The sequence below is a fragment of the Sturnira hondurensis genome, unplaced genomic scaffold (assembly GCF_014824575.4).
Source record: "Sturnira hondurensis isolate 20B ecotype Veracruz unplaced genomic scaffold, ASM1482457v3 Scaffold0013299, whole genome shotgun sequence".
Classification (NCBI taxonomy): domain Eukaryota; kingdom Metazoa; phylum Chordata; class Mammalia; order Chiroptera; family Phyllostomidae; genus Sturnira; species Sturnira hondurensis.
In genome coordinates, this window is record NW_028085930.1 from 4769871 (window position 1) to 4790252 (window position 20382).

General features: G+C 45.2%; 1 protein-coding gene across 1 annotated transcript in view; it reads right to left on the reverse strand.

The window, feature by feature from the left end:
* Positions 1 to 20382, reverse strand: part of EPHB1 (EPH receptor B1) — a 415980-nt gene that overhangs the window by 60382 nt on the left and 335216 nt on the right. The window contains exons 8-10 of the mRNA XM_037061235.1: positions 19187 to 19295; positions 18242 to 18306; positions 5864 to 5986 (exon numbers count right to left, since the gene is read on the reverse strand). Of these exons, the coding sequence (XP_036917130.1) occupies positions 5864 to 5986; positions 18242 to 18306; positions 19187 to 19295 (297 nt within the window). The remainder of the gene's footprint in view (positions 1 to 5863; positions 5987 to 18241; positions 18307 to 19186; positions 19296 to 20382) is intronic.

Below are 20382 nucleotides of genomic sequence, written 5' to 3' on the forward strand. Positions count from 1 at the left end.
AGGTGGTGAGAGCAGACTAGTTTTCTCTTTTGTTGTAGCTTTTTGTGGTTGTTAGACAGCTGCACACCTATCTTATGACTTATTTTCCTAATGTAACTAAACACATGCAATTAAAAATGCTTATTATCTTGGGTCTCATTGCTGTCCTTCTTAAGGCAGAAAACTGATCACATTAGGAGGACCGGATCGTGGGACCAGGGTATTCTAGGAAGAACATACTGATCCCAGGAAATGTGGGACAATCTTAACAGCCTACGACATGGGAATACTGAATTCCCAGACAGGATCCTCATGCCCAGCCAAGAGGCTTGGGCCTCCAAACTGCTGGAAGAATTTACCACCAGAAGCAGTGACCCAGTATACTTAGCTGCTCTTTTTGCAGAATAACCAAAGTGGCAGGTAGTGTGGGGGTTCACCAGACCCAGATCAGCCCTGTCTCAGTTTCAATTCTTATTCTACCATCAATTCAACTGGCAGCCTGACGTTCAGCAACCTCTCCTCTGAATGTTGATTTCCCTGTCAATTTAATGACATACACACACACACACACACAGAGCTATTATGAAGGTTAATAAAATAATTTTTATAAAGCATATATGCCAGTGTTAGGCACATGATGAGTGTTCAGTACATGTCAACTATATTAATTATAATTACTGGAGACATATATTTGCTTTTCTCTTTTAGAAACTTCCTTCTGTGACTCGGACCCAATAGGAGGCTGCCTTCATGCTGTCTACATTCACTCTGGATGAACCCAAGAAAGTCAGGCTGGCAGGAAGCCTTCCTACCAAACCATCCCCAAGAAACCCACTGTCTTCTTCAAAGAGAGAGGTGATGGGCCTTGCTGGCCTCATTCCTATCTGCACACCTCACACATTCCCTCTCTCCAACTCTCCACACCCAGACCTCTCAGTCCAAGCCTCCTTCTCCCCCACAATAAGTCAATCTGTGGAAATGCTGAATCGGCAGCTGCTGGAGTCACAGGACAATGTGTTTGTTAATTAAAATTTAATTGGCATGCCTTCCTCTGGATGACCTTCTGTGTACACCTCTACCTGCATTTCCATGCACTGCACAGTCGTGCTCAGGGCTGCTCTATAGTTACATAGGTTACACACTGTACAACCCAGAAGCACTGTCCATGCTGTAGTGCCTAGTCATACATGGCAGCCCTGGTTTATGCTCTGGGTGAGTCTACTGACCAAACTGATCAGAACTAACCAGTGCATTTTAATTGACATTTGAGGTGACTCCTATCAGTCAGATTCATGGTTACAAAGAACTGATATGCTCCAAAGACACCAGATGGTCTACTGCCCTCTCTCCACAGAGACTTCTGTTTTTCCCATTATCTTCAGGGAGAAGAGGAAGGGTTGGCCCCACTCCATGCCACTGAACCACTTTCAGAGCATGCATGATCTCACTCCAGTTCTCTCCTATCTTTCCCCATTCTCCTGAACTCTACCCAGTTTTTATCACTGTAATGATTTCCCCCTAAGGATCTACTTTCATTCAACCATATGACAAATACTAAGTTGAGCACATTTGGCTAACCATGAGACTAATAAAACCACTAATGTCCCTTTGTCTCCACAGAACTTTGAGCCTGGTGATGACACATGAGGATTAAATAACTACATAAAGACAATAAGCAATTATAATTCGGTCTTCTTGAATGGTATCACCACTGGCTCATTTGTTCAATATCTTCCACAACTTTAGAAGAAACTTTGGCAGTTGATGCAATTCTTCATTCTCGTAATTTCTAGATTTTACTCCATTGGCCTTCACTTGCATGCACAACCTCTACTCCCTACACCTTGGGGGCCAGCCAGCCCTCCTCTCCCTTCAAGATGTTTAACCTGATGCCCTTTCTTTCTGGCCATAGCTCTTCTTCATGCCACGTTTCCCGATCAACTCTAACCGCCAAGCCCAATAGTCACTCCATTCACCATGATTGGATACATTCTGGTTTAGATCAGTTTAGTTACTCCAGTGCAGCCTTCCTTAGCACCTCGATCCCAGCATCCACTATCTCAAACTCTCTCCAGGCAAAACTCATAACTGGTCTCCATGCCTCTAAGGTCACACCTACCCTTCCCCATCACCCCCTTTCAGTCCACTCCAAACACAGCATCTATCAGTTTCATCTCCCTACCTCATTTCTATCACTCACCCTGCTCAGAAACCTATAGGAGTTCACCATATTCTATAAGATAGAATCTATACTGCAAACTCTGGGTCTCTAGGCCTCAGCCTGCTCCTCTAGCCTCAATGCTCGATACTTATCTTCAGCAAATCCCTCTCCAGCAGCCTTCTCTCCTCCTTTTTTTCCAGATGTGCTACATGGAGTATCAGCCCATCCAAAACTTCCATATTCTCAGCCCCACCCCCCGCTCCGGTCCCTGTTCCCTGGGTTATTCCCTGCTATCACGCCTCTCCTTTTTTCACCTTTATGTGTTCTCTGGGACCCTCAACTTAGCTCCAATTACCTATCCTCCTCTTATGGTGTGGCACTATATGTCTATGTTAGAAAATAACCCCCACAGGGCAGGATTATTAGCAACTCACTGATTTTCGAGGACCTACTGCAGTTTCAGGCACAGATGTCAGAACCGATGTTTAATGAATATGGATCTTGCACTCCCAACTTAATACCTTCTGCAATGAACATGAAGCCGTCTTCTGGCTCTGACTCAGCAGGTGTGGGCTGGTTCCTCTGCAATCCCTTTGAAATAACCTTACACAGCCTGGAAGAATGCTGGTAAGTGTTCAACTACCAGCCCTTCAAAAACAAAGAAACCAACACTCCTGTTTTTTTTTTACCATTTCCCAATTCCCATGGTGTAAATACGCCTACTATGATTGTTGTCAAGCTACCACCATGATGTCACTGAACATGGGGCTGGGAAGAGATGCACGCAATTCGCTTTTGGAAGGTACTGAAAAAGCACATCACTGACAGAAAGGTGTGTTAATTTTCTTCCTTAAATCGTTANGAAGAATGCTGGTAAGTGTTCAACTACCAGCCCTTCAAAAACAAAGAAACCAACACTCCTGTTTTTTTTTTACCATTTCCCAATTCCCATGGTGTAAATACGCCTACTATGATTGTTGTCAAGCTACCACCATGATGTCACTGAACATGGGGCTGGGAAGAGATGCACGCAATTCGCTTTTGGAAGGTATTGAAAAAGCACATCACTGACAGAAAGGCATGTTAATTTTCTTCCTTAAATCATTAAATTTTCCTCTTCTGTCTCATTACCTTATGAGTTTCACAGGAACTTATGGTTTTCTACTAGTTTTCACCTTTGAGAGCTCAGGTCAAAGGTTATCTCCTTGGTGAAATCTTCCTGATAATCCTACCCATTCCCAGAATAATGCTGAACATGGCTGTATTGGCCTAACACTTTGTACACGTGCTATTTGTCATTGAGACTGTCAGACACATGAGGAGAAGAGCGGTTTGTTCACCCCTGGAATTCCACATCCCCCATGCAAGTAGTGTTCAATAAGAGCTTGTGGAGAAACAAGTGAAGGAAGGACAAAATGACTTCTGATTCTTCTTTTGATGTTTTATTACCATTCTGCAACCCAGTTTTTGCCCCCTGCACCAAATCTGGCTGGCTAAGAGGAATGATGCTAATTATACTGTATAAATCTTACCTTACAAAAACATTTTTAACTCATTCTCATACCAGCTTTTTTAGCACAAAGTGAAGCCAGTCTCAGTGAAGAAGGGTGTGGGAGAAGCAAGAGTAGGACAAAAGAGAAAAAGAACTAGAGATAAGAAAGACTGGTTCCAAGCAATAGTGTCTTTTGTTAAAATGGAACAGAGTTGGGCATAGTGAATTACTACCCACAGGGATTAGCTCTGGGATTTCTTAATCTTAAGGAGATGGGTGTCTGGTAGAGGGTGGTCAGCAGCAACCAGGCAGAGGTCTTTATCCCAGCTGCTGGGCATCTTATGAACTGCTGAATGCATCAATCCTTCCTCAGTACCATGTGAGCCACGAAGAGGACTGAGCTTTTCTGAGCAGAATGCATAAGCATCAGCAAAGGCTACACACAAAAAAATGAAAGGTAAATGGTGAAGCATGGCCATCAATTGTCCTTTCTTAGGCATTCAGCAGTTGGTGAGCTCATCCCACATTGTAACTCCCTGGCAGGATCATAAGTGAGAAGGCTTTTTACTCCTCCCCTGACAGAGGCGTGATGGGGCTGATGTGTGCTCTCCGGGATGAAATGCAGTCCACGACACATTGCTCTAAGCCCATGACATAAATAATAACATTCAAACCACTAGAACCATTACCACATGACATAACAACAATTAATAATGTAGGGAAATAGGGTGCAGGACTGAAAGCCCACCTTTCCAGCACTCTTTCAAGTTTACTGGAGAAATCTGAGCCCCTAAAAGTAATCTTCCAATTTATCTGGTATCGAGCCTTCTAAGGCAGGATCCTTAACTATGACAGTGTGTAAGGAGGAAGAGAAAATTATCTGCACAGAAGTGAAAGTCGTGGTTCAGTAACATATTTAATGAGAGTCAATGGGAAATATGTATAGACTCATGTGGATCAGATTATGGCCAGCCGGCTGGAACTCCTCAGGGGCAAGTGGGAGGAGAGAGTTGTGTCCAGACAGAGAGAGTCTCAGCACCAACCACAGGGATGCCATGAGGTTGGAGTTCTCTAAGAGGAAAACTAGTGTGTGAAAACGGTGGCCTAATGGGGCAAGCTTTCAAATGCAACTTCCAGTTTCACAGATGGCTTTTTGACCCCTCAGCGCATTAAGGGAGGCAGTGAACGGAAGAACGATGACTTTCCCCCTAAAGATAAAATATGGAGTGGCTGTCTGTAAGACTTTGACTAAACATATTTTATGGAGTAAAATATTATTGGAAGAGGCAATTCCATGGCCCTCCGAATATATGAATAAAGCACTTCTAGACATAGGAGCTAAAAAGACTTCAGCACATATGTGTGACAAGAGCTTGAACAATGGTTAATAAAAAATTGAAGAAGACAAGACAAAGAATGTTGTGGAAGAAAATAAAAGTAGGAAAGCAGACACAAAGCAAACACATCTCTTAAGGAAACAGTGGAGGAGGCAATAAAGAGATTACTTAAAAAGTAAGGATATTTTGGGGTATTTTACTCATTTACATTAATAAGGCTGGGTTCATTGTCTGGCTGACCAAACAGCAATCCATTAAGGGGTGATGAAAATTCTAGATCAGCCTTTAGGTAGGATTTCCCAAGAGCATCTCAGGCAGTCAGTTCTCAGCTGGGCTGAGGTTCTGTTCTGATGCTGTAAGATGGATGAGAGCACGCACGTTTCTTGAGAGTGAAACTTGTCCTGTATTATCATTCATATCACAGGTTTTCTGTAGAAACTTAGGTTATGGGTGGGTTTTCTTCTGGAAGCAGTGGCTCATCTTCAATTCATCACTGTCTGTCCCCAAATGTATGCATGTAGGAAAAGAGAACTGAACACATGGGAGGAAATCTTGGCCCGAAGGCATGGAGATGTCATTGTCAGTGAGTGGGATACTAGGTTCAGCTTCTAAACATTTCTATTTCTTTCAAAGTCTTCTCAGTTGAGTACCCTACATCTTTTTCCTTATCTAAATTTGTTGGTCCATTTCCAGAGTTATTTCTGAATCTTTTAGAACTATAGCTGACTTCTCTGGCCAAACATGGCCACCATTATTAAGGTCCCTCAAAGATACCTAGAAACACACTGTAGATGGTCAAATTCATCTGAGAAAGATGGCAGAGAACACCTAGAGTGGTAGGCAGAGATGTTTGGACACTAAGGGAACAGAAATGAGGGGAGGAGAGGGCCATACCTGCTCCGATGACCTCTTCAATTTTCACAAAAGATACATCAATCTCCTTGGCAAACTCCCGGACAGCTTCGTTGGGGTCCTCATAAGTGAAGGGGTCAATGTAGATCTTCATCCCTGGGGAGCCTTATTGGAGGAGAGAAGCAGGTTAACATCCTAAAGAGGAACAGTGGTCATTAAACACTGGCTGCTGTCCCAAGCAGTGAGGGTATGGCTGGGGGGCGGGTCTCACCTGCACATCAGGCTGCCTCTCCCTGCCTTGATGGGCCTCCCTATCTCCCTTCCTCCTGGGCTACGCTAGCCCTATTCTCTGTCCTCTACTTCTCCTTCTCCTCCATATTCTCTTCTGTATTTGAGCTCTTGATGAAATGTGGAGCAGATTACTTATAAGTGACAGATCAGGACCGGTTCCCTTACCGGGCACTCACAGAAGGCAAGTAAGCTGATTGATGCCAGCCAAATGCATTAGCGGAAAAGTGGTGGTAAAATGGTAGGGCAGATATCAATATTTATCAACTTGACAACTTCCCTGAGTGGAGGCCACTGTTAAGGTTATTACCGACGGCTCTGTCCAGGGCTAGAAGAGGGATGAGGATGGATTAAAAAAAAAAAAAAGAAATTGCTATTAGAAAAACCTCAAGATAGAAATACCAAGACAGTATACCAGAAGAGAAAATGTGAAGAGAAAAGCACAGAAAATATTGATAGAGAAAAGAGCAATGTCTACATAGAAAAAATAAGGTGGAATAAAAGAAAAATGATAATTGAACCCCCTGCCTTCAGACACACTGAAGTATGAAAAACGAATAGAATGGTGAATGAGAAATACAGAAAGGAATATAGACTGGGTCAGTGATGTTTACAGTGGCAAGATGAATCGGGGTGCATGGGGACAAAATAGGGAACTGTCATTGCAGAAAGAAATGGATTCAAAAAGTGGAGGAGAGGGGACAAAAGAAGGAAATGGAACCCAAGAAACAAATGAATTCGTTCACAATGTAATTCTTCAACATGTTAGATGTGTCATTAGGCAAAGCACAGAAACTGTTTTCATGGCGGTGGTGTATGTAATGGGGTGGGGGGAGGCTTCAAAAGCTAAACGACACGGTCCAGCAGCCCATCCTTGTGAAGAGGAGGCATTTTCCCTGCCTGCTGCTGCTGTCTGGTTCAGCAGATAAGTCAGCGGGCAGGCAGGTCTGGAAAGCACAGTGCTTGCTCTGTGCCCTCAGCTGGGGCCCGGGGTTGAGGCTGGACGTCAGGTTCCCCAAGTTCTGCCCTTCCAGCGCCATGTTCCTCATGCCAATTTATCCTCAGGTGACTCCCAGCCCTTCACACATGGTCTAGTTTTGACATATTTCATCCAAAAATCTTCTGACGATGGCTCTACAGCTCCACCAAATTAGTGTCGGCTTGCTCACCAATTCGGGCAAGGATTGGAAGTGCCGAGGAATAATCCAGAGAGAAAAGGATAATAGAGCAAAGAGTTGAAAGCGATATTTTTTTAAAGCCAAAGAGAGCCAGGTGCCCTGCACAGAGGAAACACTTTCTGTGGAAGATGGGTTATTCTCAGTCACGGAATAAAATTACTCCCAGCATGCCAGAAGGACGATCAACACTATTCTAGTGTACTTCTTGGAAAGCTGGGGAGGACAACATGGACTTGGAACCTGTTGACTGACATTTGGACACAGAAAATAGAGAGCTCCTCACCTTTATTATAGAATGTTCTACTCCCTGGGGGACGCAGGAGAGCAGGGTGAGACACAGGGAGAGAGATCCTACTTTAATAAGAGTGGGAAAGGAGGACATGGGGAGGGAACTCATTTCTTTCTCATTTAGTAGAGAGAACAAGTGAAGAGAAGAACTGCAAGCAGGTTGAAAGTGTCTAGTAAAGCCAATCAGCAGCACCAGAAGCAACCCTTTAGACAAGGTTTTGAAAGCAAGTGGCTTATCCAGGAGTTGATCCCAAGAAGTCCTTGTAAGGGAGTGGGGAAGTAAGAGGGAAAGGAAGGAAGCCTATGAAGAGTGTGTTCTCAAGCCACTTACCACTGTGGGCAATTGAAGCAGGCTTAACCCAGGGAAGTTCTGGGGGTCAGTGTAAATAATCACTGGCTTTAGAGCTGGCCCGACCTGCAGAGTAGGGAGCTGTGATATAAGCACGGGATTCCCATCAGTCATTGGCTGTGGGCTGCTTGGCCTGCTGTGCAGGTGGATAGGGAGGCTTCATGGCTAGAGAGAGTGTTTAGGTCAATTGGGTAAAGAGGGTTAAATGTACGGTAACAAAAGGAAAGTAGATTTTGGGTGGTGAACACACAACAGAGTATACAGATACTGAATTATAATGTCATACACCTGAAATTTCTAAATGTGATTAGTGAATGTTACCTCCATAAATTATAAACAAACAAACAAACAAACAAAAAAACACAGATGCTGCAGGTGGAAGTAAGTCAGCATGCACTGGCGTGGTGAGGACATGAGATGAGGCAACAACAGATGCACTTGAAATGCAAAACGGACAGTGGTCAGCGCCAACAACCTGTAACTTTTACTGAATTCTGAGCTGAGAGAAAAACAGGTTGAGAGCCCAGATGCCAGTGCCCAGAGGTGAGGTCAGAACCTAAATCCTCTTACTAACCCATCATAATGCAACAGGTCCACATCCACTTACCAATGAGGGCAATGACACCTCCTTCCTAGGGTGGTAACAATATTAAAGATCATATTGCAGGTGACATGCCTAGCACAGTGCCTCACATGCTGAGAGGGCTCACAAACTGATACACTGTACTGATGATAACCACAAATAAATCATTCTAGGAAGTGTTTGGGAAGGTAGAAAGAGGAAGTGGGGTGGGCAGTGAGGGATATAAGCTGCTTAGGGTTAGTCACTTTAAAAATAACTACCTTGTTATTCCAGATCAAGGGCTTTTAAATGATGTATGTTAAGCTGTCCTACCGGACCTCTTGCATGGAAACTAATTAAACAATCTAGGATGTGCTATAATGAATGGCTTGCAAGTAAAGACATATATAAGGATGAATGAGAAAGGATTCCCAGTTAATGAGCTTTATAGATATTGGCCCCAATCAGTTCTGGGAAGGAGTGATTATTCCCAGAAGGGAATGGCTCATCTCTTGATGGTGCCAAGATTCTTTCAGGCCAGTAATGGGCAATAAAGTGCACCTAAATGAGAGAAAGTTCCCACTTTAATGACAGGTGTAGTTTACTCACAGAGAGGTTTTCTACCTTGCTGGACTGTAGAATTACAATGTGTGTGTGTGTACACACACATGCAATGTCACAGCTGCTGTTCTGGGGCCAGGGGTTTTGACTGTTTCACAAGAAGCTGAAGAGGTTACAAGAGACTAGAAGTGGTGATACGATGTTAATTAGAATATCTGTCCTCTATGCAACACTGGGAATCAGCACTTGTTTTCCCTGACATTGAGGATGCTGTTGTTACACTGAGCAAAAGCAGCTGAAATCAAAAGTCTGACAAATGCCTCAGACTGGGTGCTTTTCTTCTGATAGGGTCTGATAGGACTGACCTAGTGAACGGTCCTGGCCTACACCCTTCAAACTAGGAGCAGCAACCCGTGATCATCTCTTCTAAACCAGAAGAGTGATGTGGCTGAGAATGTGCACTTAGGGGCCCCCCCCTGCACTGTCTCACCTCCAAATGACACATCTCTCCAGACCTTTCTCCCAAATTACAGCCAGCCTTTCTCAGGTCCCAGAAGATGGGGAGAAAAAAGAATGCCTTGAGCTAGGCAGAACAGGTCATTTGTCTTTTGGTTCATTTTGTGTTTCTGCATAAATCCTGCATCAGCCTGTTCCTGCTCCCACTTGCCAGTGAGCAGTTTTTAATTATCAGGAAAATGGTATTTAGTGCAATGAATCACCAGACAGTGAACAAGGAATTCAAGTCAGCTGCCGAGTCAGGCAGAGCAAAACATTTGGAGACAGGGCTCTGAAAATGTTCTCAGATTGTGAGTGTTGGGAAAATATTAATAGTGGCACTAATAATAATATCAAATGTTACTATAGATTGGTAACATAAGGCATTTTATAATGCTCTGCACAGTGCTTCACATGATTATTGTTAATATTATATATGTATAATATTCACAGTTTCTGGTCATTTTTTAACATAGGTTATGTACCTCTGGCACAAAAACGGTATGCATGGATCTAAACTTCTGATTGCTAGTACCTTGAGAGACAAAAAAAACCACTTCAGTTTTATGATCTTCTAGATCATAGAAACCACTTCAGTTAAGTGATTTCTATGAAAGATCTGATTTGTACATGTTTGTTCTTTGACCTCAAAACTCATTTTTTGCTATGGCTGGGATCACAGCTTAGACTGCTAAAGCTTTAGTGTAAAAAATCATAGTTCTCGTTCACTTGCCAAATCTTAAACATGAACCAAGGCTTTAAATACATTAAGTCTGGGAAGAAATGATTTAGCCACAATCCAGAGCCTCTTTGCAAGGCATGGAAAAATTCTTGAAGCAGAAGAAACTCCCAGCTATTGTGAGAGACTCCGCATCAGTAGCTCAGGGTGCTGTCGAAAGTGACGACACTGGGACAAAGTCTGGGATGCCGACAGATGTGTGGGGGTGATTCTAAAAGGTCAGTTATCAAGTTTACAAGTGCCAGGTTTTCAGGGCAGAACAGAAGTGGGCTGGGAAAGGCCCAGTTCCAAACAGTAGGCGACATTTAGGATGACAACGGGAAGGAGAAGACTGCTCCTCTTCTGCCCTCCTGTGCACTCAGAAAGTACGAAATCAATGCCATGGACATCTTTTAGGTCCATGGAGAGCATGGCTGTCTAGGAGGCTTCAGGAGTGCCAGGAAGAGCCTGGTGCCTTCCTGCTGGTGAAGGACTCCTAGAATCCCACAGACTGGTTCTAGGGAGGTGGTGAGTGGGGCTGTTTTCAGTCACTGATATCTTGTGTGCCAACAGTTCGGATGGAGTCATGGAAAGCAGGGAGGTGCGTTTCATTGCTCTCCGCTCTGAACCTAAGGCAGACTTAGTCATCTTTGTGACTCATCTAAATTTGGTCCAGATATCTAAGCACAAGAGAGAAGCAGTTTAGGGAACTGTTTATACAATTCAGTCCCTGGAAGGGACTTCACCTAATCCTCTGTCTCAGTTGATCACCCCTCATTTTTCTCAGCACTGACTGGATACCCAAACAGCATTGTTCTTGGGATTATGGAAGCTATAGGACAAATGCATCTTGAAACGTTCTTCAGGTGATTGAGATATGAAATAATTGGGGTATAGTGCTTGAGAGTCTGGAAGCAAGCTGTACATGCTGCTGAAACCAGAGAAGGCAGAAGGCTATGAATGCCAGTCTTCAAGGTCAGAATCTTAGCAGGGTAAGTCACATGGTCGTGCATGGGAGAGAGAGGAGCTTGAAGCGTCATGAGGCAGAGCTCAGAGAGAGGAGTGTGACCAGCCTGAATGTGCAGAGAAGGGGGTTCTGAAAAGGAACAGCACTGATGTACTAGCACAGGAGGGCCTCGATTACCAAACAAAGGCATTAGGATCGTTGCCATCGGACACACAGAGCTGACAACTGTTTCATCAGCAGGGGAGGGATGTACTGAGTGCAAGGCATCAGAGAGTACATTTTGCTGGCAGGCTGCAGCATTCACATGCATTGTTGTGGGGGAGGAGCTGGAGGCCGAGAAAACGACTACGAGGTTGTTGCAGTTGTGAAGGTGGAAGATAACAGCATTCCACTATGAGAACAGAAGAAGAGGCAAGAGAAATTTCAAAGGAAGAATTCATAGTAGTGAAAAGAAGAATTCAAATCAATGCCAAGACTACTAGAATGAAATGGTACTATGAACCAGGTAAGAGTTTGGGCAAGAAACCCTATTGTCAAGGACATTGGCACATGTGGTTTTGGACTTTGAATGCACAGATGAAACATGCAGGTGTCTAGAAGGCAGTCAGAAAACTCAGAATGGAAACAGAGCCGGAAGACTGGGTCTGGAGTTGGAGATTTGACTGGCATGTGGGTGGTAGTTGATGTGAAGGGCTGAAGATCTGGCAGTTTCTTGGAGTGAACCTACCAGGAAAGGTCAATGGGCACTAGAAACAGTTTGCTCTACCTCCTTGGTAGGTCAGAAACCAGGACAATGGGTGGTTGTCTTTATCCATGAAAGAATAGAGGTCCTGGGTGCGCAGCCAGGGCTTGAGAAACAATACAAGAAGGGAGACCCAGGGAGGGCAATGAGCCTGAAAAGCTATAGATCTGAGGATGTTCTTCCTCCCACCTTCTGAAATGGGGTTTCACCACATTTGCAAGCTTTGTTTTTAACACCACAGTTATTGCCTAATATATGTCCCAGGAGAAGGAAAATGGGCCATAGTCTACCTGCTATTGAGGAAAAAGACCATTTCAAGAAGGACATTGTCAGCAAAGCACCTGTTCAGGGGAGAGTGGGCTGCTTGTGGAGGGTGTCAAGTCCCAATCTGTTACCTCTGAGACTTGGACACAGGTGTGGTGCAGGAGAAATGCAGGCAGGGACCCTGGGGGCCTGCATTTCTTCTTCTTTGGTATCAATGACCAAGGAAGGCAGGTCCTTCCAGGCAGAGCCCACAGTCTAGACCATTGAAGTCCTGCCAGGAACCCGAGGGCCACAGCCAACAAGCTCAAGACTGAAAGAGTCAACATGGTTGCTAGAGGCTCTGGCTTAGAGCTAGCAGTAGACACATGTGTGAATCTAGCTCATTAAATTTATTTGACATTTAATAAGCACCCACTGAAAACTCAGACACTTTTTGCATCTTAGGGCCTTTCCTCCTCTCCCCAAAGGCCCTCGTTTACTCATACTCAGTTACAAATGCTCCTGTTACCTTCAGAAGGGGCAGCCAAAATTTCCACAGTCTGTCTTCCTATTCCAGGAGGTACACCTGACTTTCACTCTGGTGCCCAAGGTGACTTCCAGTGAGCTAGATGCTACGCCCTCTATAGTTCTGACACGTATCTACATCAAGAAAACTGGATGTAGAATCTTGGACCTAGGTGTTTTTCTGGGTTTAATATAGTCTGATGTCTCACCTAAAGCAGGAATCTGTTCTACACCATCCATGCCTGAGAACTATCTCTGCTTGAATGCTTCCGAGAATGAAGAGCTCACCTCCCACAAGGCAGCCTGCCTCTATTTTGGACAGCTCCAATGTAGGGGTGGGGATGGTCTTCTACTGAATCACGTTTGCCTTCTTGGACCTTCCACTAGATGGTTCCACTTAATCTCATGCGAAGCAGCAACCGCATGTCCTTTCCTTTCCCATAATGGTCTTGTGCTTAATGATGGCCCCCAGGTCCTGCCTGCATTTCTCCTGCACCACACCTGTGTCCAAGTCTCAGAGGTAACCAATTGGGACTTGACACCCTCCACAGGCAGCCCACTCTCCCCCGAACAGGTGCTTTGCTGACAATGTCCTTCTTGAAATGGTCTCCAGAATGAAGAACTGATATCACTCTACGTGTTCTTCCCAGCACAGAGGAGAGCATGTCTGTGCATCACCTCCTCTGGTCTGAACTTTAATTGGGACTACTGGGCCAGACAGACCTGAATTTAAAACCTTGTTTTATAAATCACCAATTTTCAGGTTCTGGACAGGTTACTTGTCCTTTCTGAGGCTCTCTTTCTTCACTTGCAAAATCTACCTCATGGGGCAGTCATGAAGATGAAATTAATTAAGACAGGTAAAATGCTAAACATAGTTAAATGCTCAAAATTTGAGAACAATATTATTCTGCATCAGTAACAGTGCTTGGCTTTTAAAAGTCAGCTGTATACCACTCATATTCATTATGTGGTCAACTAAATACCTACATTTTTTTAGACAAATAGCATGTCAGGTTTCCTCTTTTTTTGTACTGTTCCCTTTTTGTTTTTACCTAAACACTAGACTCTAGATTTATCCCTCTAACATTTCTTCTTGCAGATATTAAATTAGCATTCAACACTGATGGATAGTTCTGAATTTTGATTCTGTCTTCTATGGTGTTAGTTATGCTCTCCAACTGTTATCCACAAACTTGATAAGAATCCCTATGCCTGCACCTGACTCATGAATTTAAAAAACAATCAAACAAACAAGAGATTGACTTGGACAAGGACTAGAATAAAACTGGTGGCTTCCTGCCCGGCTGACAATGCCACTAACCTGCTTTCTTTTGGTACGAAGTCAAGCTCTGCACCTACTTTACAATGTTTCCCCTTAGGAGATATTAAAATATTTTTGCCATAATGAAAATTTCACTACATCTCTGCAGTTCCTCTTGAATTTACTAAATGTGTAACCCTAGTAAATGAGATGAGGTCCCATTACTTTTTTCTTAATGATCTTGTGTCGGTTCCTAATGATCACTGAATTTAGTTTTGAATGCCCAGAACCCATCTGTGTCAGTCTCTTCAAGAATTTGGCAGGGATGAAGTTCACTCTTCTGGTTCAGTGCTCTGCCCTTCTGCCCTATGTGGAAATCAGAGTGCTGCAATCTTGGCTGATCCACAATCTTTGGGCACACACCCTAGATGTCTGTGCTTTTCTCAAAGCTTAATTATATTAGCTCCACAATTGTATCTGTGGTTTTGTGTGACATGGAGATGGTTCTGTCAGGTAGGGCTGCTTTTGGAAGGCCCCAAACTCTTAACAAGCCTTTATTTTCCTCTTTCCCAACCATACACACTCCACCCAACTCAGAAATCAGTGAGGTACCAGCCACTATCAAGTGCATAATTATCTAAGCCTCATAATTACCCAGTAGTGTTTTCCAAATATGGACCCAATGGGAACTTCTCTAAGATAGACTCTGAAGCACACCCTGGCCCACCTGGGTCATCTTGTCCAGGAAATAGTCAGCCAGCACCTCCTGAGAATTGGCCTACATAAACCACGAGGACACATTATGTGTCTGTCCCTCCCTGGACATGGGAAACCCCCAGCCCCATCCACCCACCCTTGAACATGAATCACAAGGATGCAGGCTCTACATTCAAGCAGCTAGCATCATATCCAGCAAACTTTCTCTTCCCAGTCTGCCTTTCCTGTAGTCTAGTTCACCCAAATCCAAATCCCCTTTACATGCCTGTTCACTGTGCTCCAGGCTTAGAGGATGGACATAAACCAGTGTCTCAGAGAGCACGGTGTCCTTAAATTGACCAGATCTGCCACATCTCAATGGGCTAGCAAAGTATTTCATTTGCAAACATTTACATGATGTCTCTTTCAGCTTTTGCATAATCTTGAAAGGCAGATCTGGGAGGGCAGGGGCCGGCAGCCTCTATCTATGGTTCCATGTGTCCTGCTTGTGGGGAAGAGAGGCAGGGTGCTCGTAGGAATGATGAATGGGGCTGGGGCACCCCTGCAGGTTTTCTGCAATTTCCAGGGCAAGAAGCCCTCAGAGCTCCAGTTTGCTGCCACATCCCGCAGGAAAGTGCGTGCACAAGGGTAGCCCAGGTATAGGTAGGTGCACACATTCAGACCAGGTTTTACTGACCTTTCTGCCTCCTGCCCTGAGACCCAGAGAGGGGAGTAATAAACCATCAAGTGCCTTGAACCACTGCAATATGGGAAGAGCGAGGGCTCCACAGCCAGATTTAGAGTGTGCAGTCCACCTCTGCCACCTGTGAGCCATGTGGTAAGTCATTTACCCCCCTAAATTAATGCCAACCTCCCAGAGTGATTGTCAGGGTTAGATGAATTGATGTGAGCTACCAGAATAAAGGTGCAGAGTAGACTCTCCATAATTATTCTTATTTCTTCCCTGGGTTGGGCCAGGCCCAAACTGCGTCAGAAAGCCTTGTTTTCTCTCCTGTTACACATGTGCTAAGTCTCTCCTCAGCTCCACAGTCTTGCACTGTGATTCTCCCACAGTAATAGCTTTAGTCAGAGGGACTGATATCCATGGGACAAAATGCACTAATGCGGTTCAGTGTATGAGACTCGGGGTGTAGAAACCTGGGTGCAAAGAGGAGCCTGGTTTCAGAGACTGGATAAAAAGAGAACAGTTATGAATAGAGGGGAAGGACATGTATAAAAGGTGAACTGAATTAACAAGACGACAGACTTCTAAGGCAGCTAAAGGAGTAAGGGATGAGTTCTGGTCCACAAAGAACTCTGGATCTGCCCTGAGTCCCAGGGATGGTGACTGTGCAGCTTGTCAACACTGTATCTTCAAGTGTCCCCACTGGTTGAAACAAGACCATGGTTACAGCAGACTGAGTTTTGATTCTTCTGTAGAACCCTGGGAACCAGGGAAGCCTCCTTCTGTCAGCCTTAGATGTGACAAAATCCCCCAGAAGAGGGCTGTGAGCACTTCGGAGCACCTTTGTGTATGGAAGCGCCACATGGCGGCCCAGCAGAGCTGGTCCCTCCAGAGCAGGAGAATGGTCAGATCTCACCGTGAAGTGGTCAAAAAGGCACCAAGCTGTACCCTGATGTGATGACTGGGGACCCTTTATAGCCCACCCAAGGGGCAATGACAAGGCATAGCTTGCATGTCTTTAAAATAGAAACTCCCTCCTAGGGCAACCTATTCTCACCTTTGGCCGCCTGTAGTCTTTAAAATGGTATTCCCAATGTGTGTTCCCATGGCCATCTCTAAATGTCTCACCCAGAGAGTAAGCAGGATGCTAGATCTGAAATGAACTTTACAATGCTTCTCCCTATGGCAAAGAGCAAAGGTGTGGTGGGGAGGCATGACAGATCCTGAGAGGCCAGGAGGCAAGCGGGTAATTCTAACACACCCTGGAAGGCACCTTCACTTGAGAATCTTAGATACAATCAAATTCTTTGTTTACTAGCTGGGGAAGCTAAGGCCCTGCCTTCAATGCACAGGTAAATATAAGTAAAAGCATCTGTAGATTTTGAAGTGAGGCAGAGAGTCAGGATGTAGGAAATAAGAGAGAACACAGTAGGGTTTTCCCCTCTGAAACCAGTGGCATCTGGTTAACGGGGAGGCCCAAGGTGTCCTGGAAGGGGAGAGAAAGAGGGGTATGTCAGGAGCAGTGTGTGTACATTTAATGATGGCCCCACTCTCAGATCCCCACCCCTCTTTGTGCTGCTGACTTTGGGCTGCCCTGAAGCCCCGTGGGAGTGCTTCTGCACCAGTGAGCCCACCTCTCTCCCAACTGTGACTGTCTGAACACCATGCCAGCTGTCTGGGGCTCGGTCCCCTGCAAACCCTCAGCAGTTTCTTGGTTTTAGACTGAAAGCCCCTGGAAAACAAGATCTTATCTACAGACTGGCCTTTGTACAACCCAAGCCAGCACTGGCCATGTTAGAACATGAGTTCCTTTATGATGAAGCTGCTGTGTGGATGTCTTGGAGACCCTAACCTTAGAGAAGAGATGAGTTTGATTCATGAGAACTTTCTCCTCGGAGCCCATCTGTGCTCCCAGAGCTGCCCATGGACAAGGTCTGTCTTTCTTGCTCACAGATGTGTGAACAGAAGAACAGGGCTTACATTTCAACAGAAGGATTGAGGTGAGGCTTATGGAAGAAGCCTGTGACAGAGCACAGCACAAAGTGCGGGGACAGACTTCTGAGGGCATCTGTGGAATTGAAAAGGAGTTATTTAGACACAGAACATGTCTGCTGCAAGGATTAACGGAACCATTTTGTAGAGGGAGGAGGGTGGCCTGACTGACTCAGTGGGACTTTTTCAGACCCTGCAATGTTGTAATTACACAGATAAAAGAGTAATTCTGACATATGACTTCATGTTACACATTGCTGAGGAGCAATTTCAGTTATAAAAATATTAGATATCTTTTTTTTTAAAGAGAGGAGTAAGATAATGAGTGAAAAAAACTTTTAAGGTAACTTTTTCAAAGAAAATAGTTGGGAGATATCTCAACACTTTGGTCTCTTGGGCTCTGCTATCTTTTTAATTCCCTACATTCATGTTCTCTGGCTTATCTGTGAATTTGGTTAACACATTCCCCAGCTGCTCAGTTGGATAAGATAAGGCAGAAGATGTTAATAGGGAACCCTCCATCCTTCTCCACTGTGTCTGATTTCAGGATTCATTGACTTGCTAAACCCAATCTTTCCCTGCACTCCCTTGTCCTATACAGGCTTATCAATGCAAAAGATAATCTACTTGCCAGGCATCCAATGAGTACCCACAATTGGCAGAATGCATATGGGGTGGTGGTGGGGCACACAGCCGTGGTCCCTGCGGACCTGCAGAGAAAGGCAGTGCTGGGGGACTGGGGACTGGCTGGAAAGGGGACTGTGGTCAGGGCTGGCCAGGCTCGCTCTAAGGAGCTCTCCAAGCACTTGCCTGCTCTACTCCGTGATTCTCCAAGGGTCAGGCAGTGGGTGTCTGCTTACTACTCACCTCGGCCTGTGCTGTAGTGCTGGAGCTTGTCACTGTACACAGCCTCTTTGCTGTAAGCTCGTTTCCTGTGGACACAAGGAAGAGGAGCTCTCTTAGTCTCTCTGCTCCAGGAACCTCCACCCAGACCTCCTGTCCTGATGGGGACTCACTCAGGTGTCTCCTGGGATGGCTAACTGTGACTCCCACTTTAGGTATAGCTCTTATCATGGCCAGAGGTCTAGCTTGACCACCACTGTGGGCAGCTGAGTCTGCTTTCAAGAAAGTCTCTTAGAGGCCAGGCATGGCTGTGTCAGAACTTGGAGTTGAGGCTCTTGAGGATGCCTATTAGTGCTCTGGCTGCACTGCCGCAGTGCTTGGGAGGGGCCAATTGCAGGGCTGTGCAGAGGAGAATCTGGGCTAACCACCGAAGGCAGCAACAACAGTATTAAAAATTCACAAGGCCTCCAGGGCCAGCCCTTCTGCAGAACTTAAAGTTCCTCTTTCCTCCTTGGCGCCTTTCCTGCCTGTTGCCTTCTGCCCTCTGCTGAGGACTTTGGCTCTCTAACCAGAGGATGGCCTGTGTGAGGCACAAGCTGTGATGCTCCACTGGGTCAAATGCAATTTTATAACTGTCACTCTGAAAAACTGTGGTGTGTGAGGAGTGCTAAGAGTCTTGTCTAAAATGAAGCTTGAGGATGGATGCTGTTTACTCATAACCGTGCCTGGTTCTTACAGAGGATTGTATCCCAGGCACAGAGAAGTTAATCTGGATAATTCTAGGCTGTCTGTGGATTGAGATAGAGTGATGACTATAAATTTGGTGGTGTGACGCAAGTTTGGTAGTATGTCCACGTAGGGTCAGGCCCTGGACAGTCTGCACAGCTGGGAGGGGTCTGAATGTGGGGCTTCCCAAGTCCAAGGAGCTCTCTTTGGGGTGGGAGTCAGGGGTGGGAGTGGAGGGCCTACCTGCTACAGACGATGGAGATGGCCACCAAGGACACGACAAACACGACTCCGGCCGCTGCTGAGCCAGCAATCAGGGGCAGCTGCTCCCTCAGCTCAGACTTGTAATCATCTAGGCAAGAATGAGGCATTAGAACCCTCCCTGTATGCCTTTTGCATACAGCTGGCACTCAAGGTATGATCCAAAGACACCATTCAATATATAATAAACATAGGTATGTCCCAAACATTGTTCATTGTTTATCTGAATTTCAAATCTAACTGGCCTGCCTGTGTTTTACCCGGCAACCCTAATGACAAGCCATGTTGAACCAAGGTTCCTGCTGCCCTATATTAGAATCTCCTAAGCCCAACTGTTAAACATGGCCGTTTCTGGGCTCCTACTCAGATCCCTGAGTCAGAACCCCAGGTGAAGAGCAGGGTATCTGCCTGCATGTTTCCCAAACACTCGAGGTGATTCTTGTGCCCCCAATGTTTGAGACCAGCCCTCAGCTCTGTGGGTGGAGACAGAGATGCTAAAGACAAGGATGCTATTCTGGAAAACTCCCACTTTCTGGAAATCAATTCTAAACCCTGAAGGTAGAGTTTCAGTTTCCCTCCATGGAGAGCTTTGTGTAACATGCATGCTCTTAAAAAATTAATTTGGCTCAAAAAATGCAAGGAACCACAGTGAGGATCCATAACCAGGTCTTTGAACATAAAACACGTCATAAAGCAATGTGACCTCCCCACAGGTCGGTCAGCCCCAGTGACCCATCTTCGCTCAACCTTCAGACTCACCTTTGTGCTGCCTTTGGGGCCCGAAGCCTCAGTAAGCATAATTACTACTGATGTGTGAACCTCAGTCATTAAGATTAACACTCCCAAATTTGGCCACTTACCAGAACTCTCTGATATCTAACCCCTCATGGGTTTACAAAATTTAACTGCCAATGTAAAAGGAATTGCCTTCCTGGGAGAAATCTGTTACTTCTTGATTTGTCTAGCAGAATTGTCAAGAGACCAGCACTCAGCTCATTTTGAGTTTTGGGCTTTTAATCCTGTGTACCTCCTGATGCCAAAGTGCCCATAAATCTGGATGGTTAAGCGAGGTACAAAGAGAGGGACAGAGTCCTTAAGGAAAAGAAGACGGCCCGCGTTCTTTTCGTACCAGCGGCACTATTAATCTGAATGGACTGGCTCGCCTTTCCACCCCATCG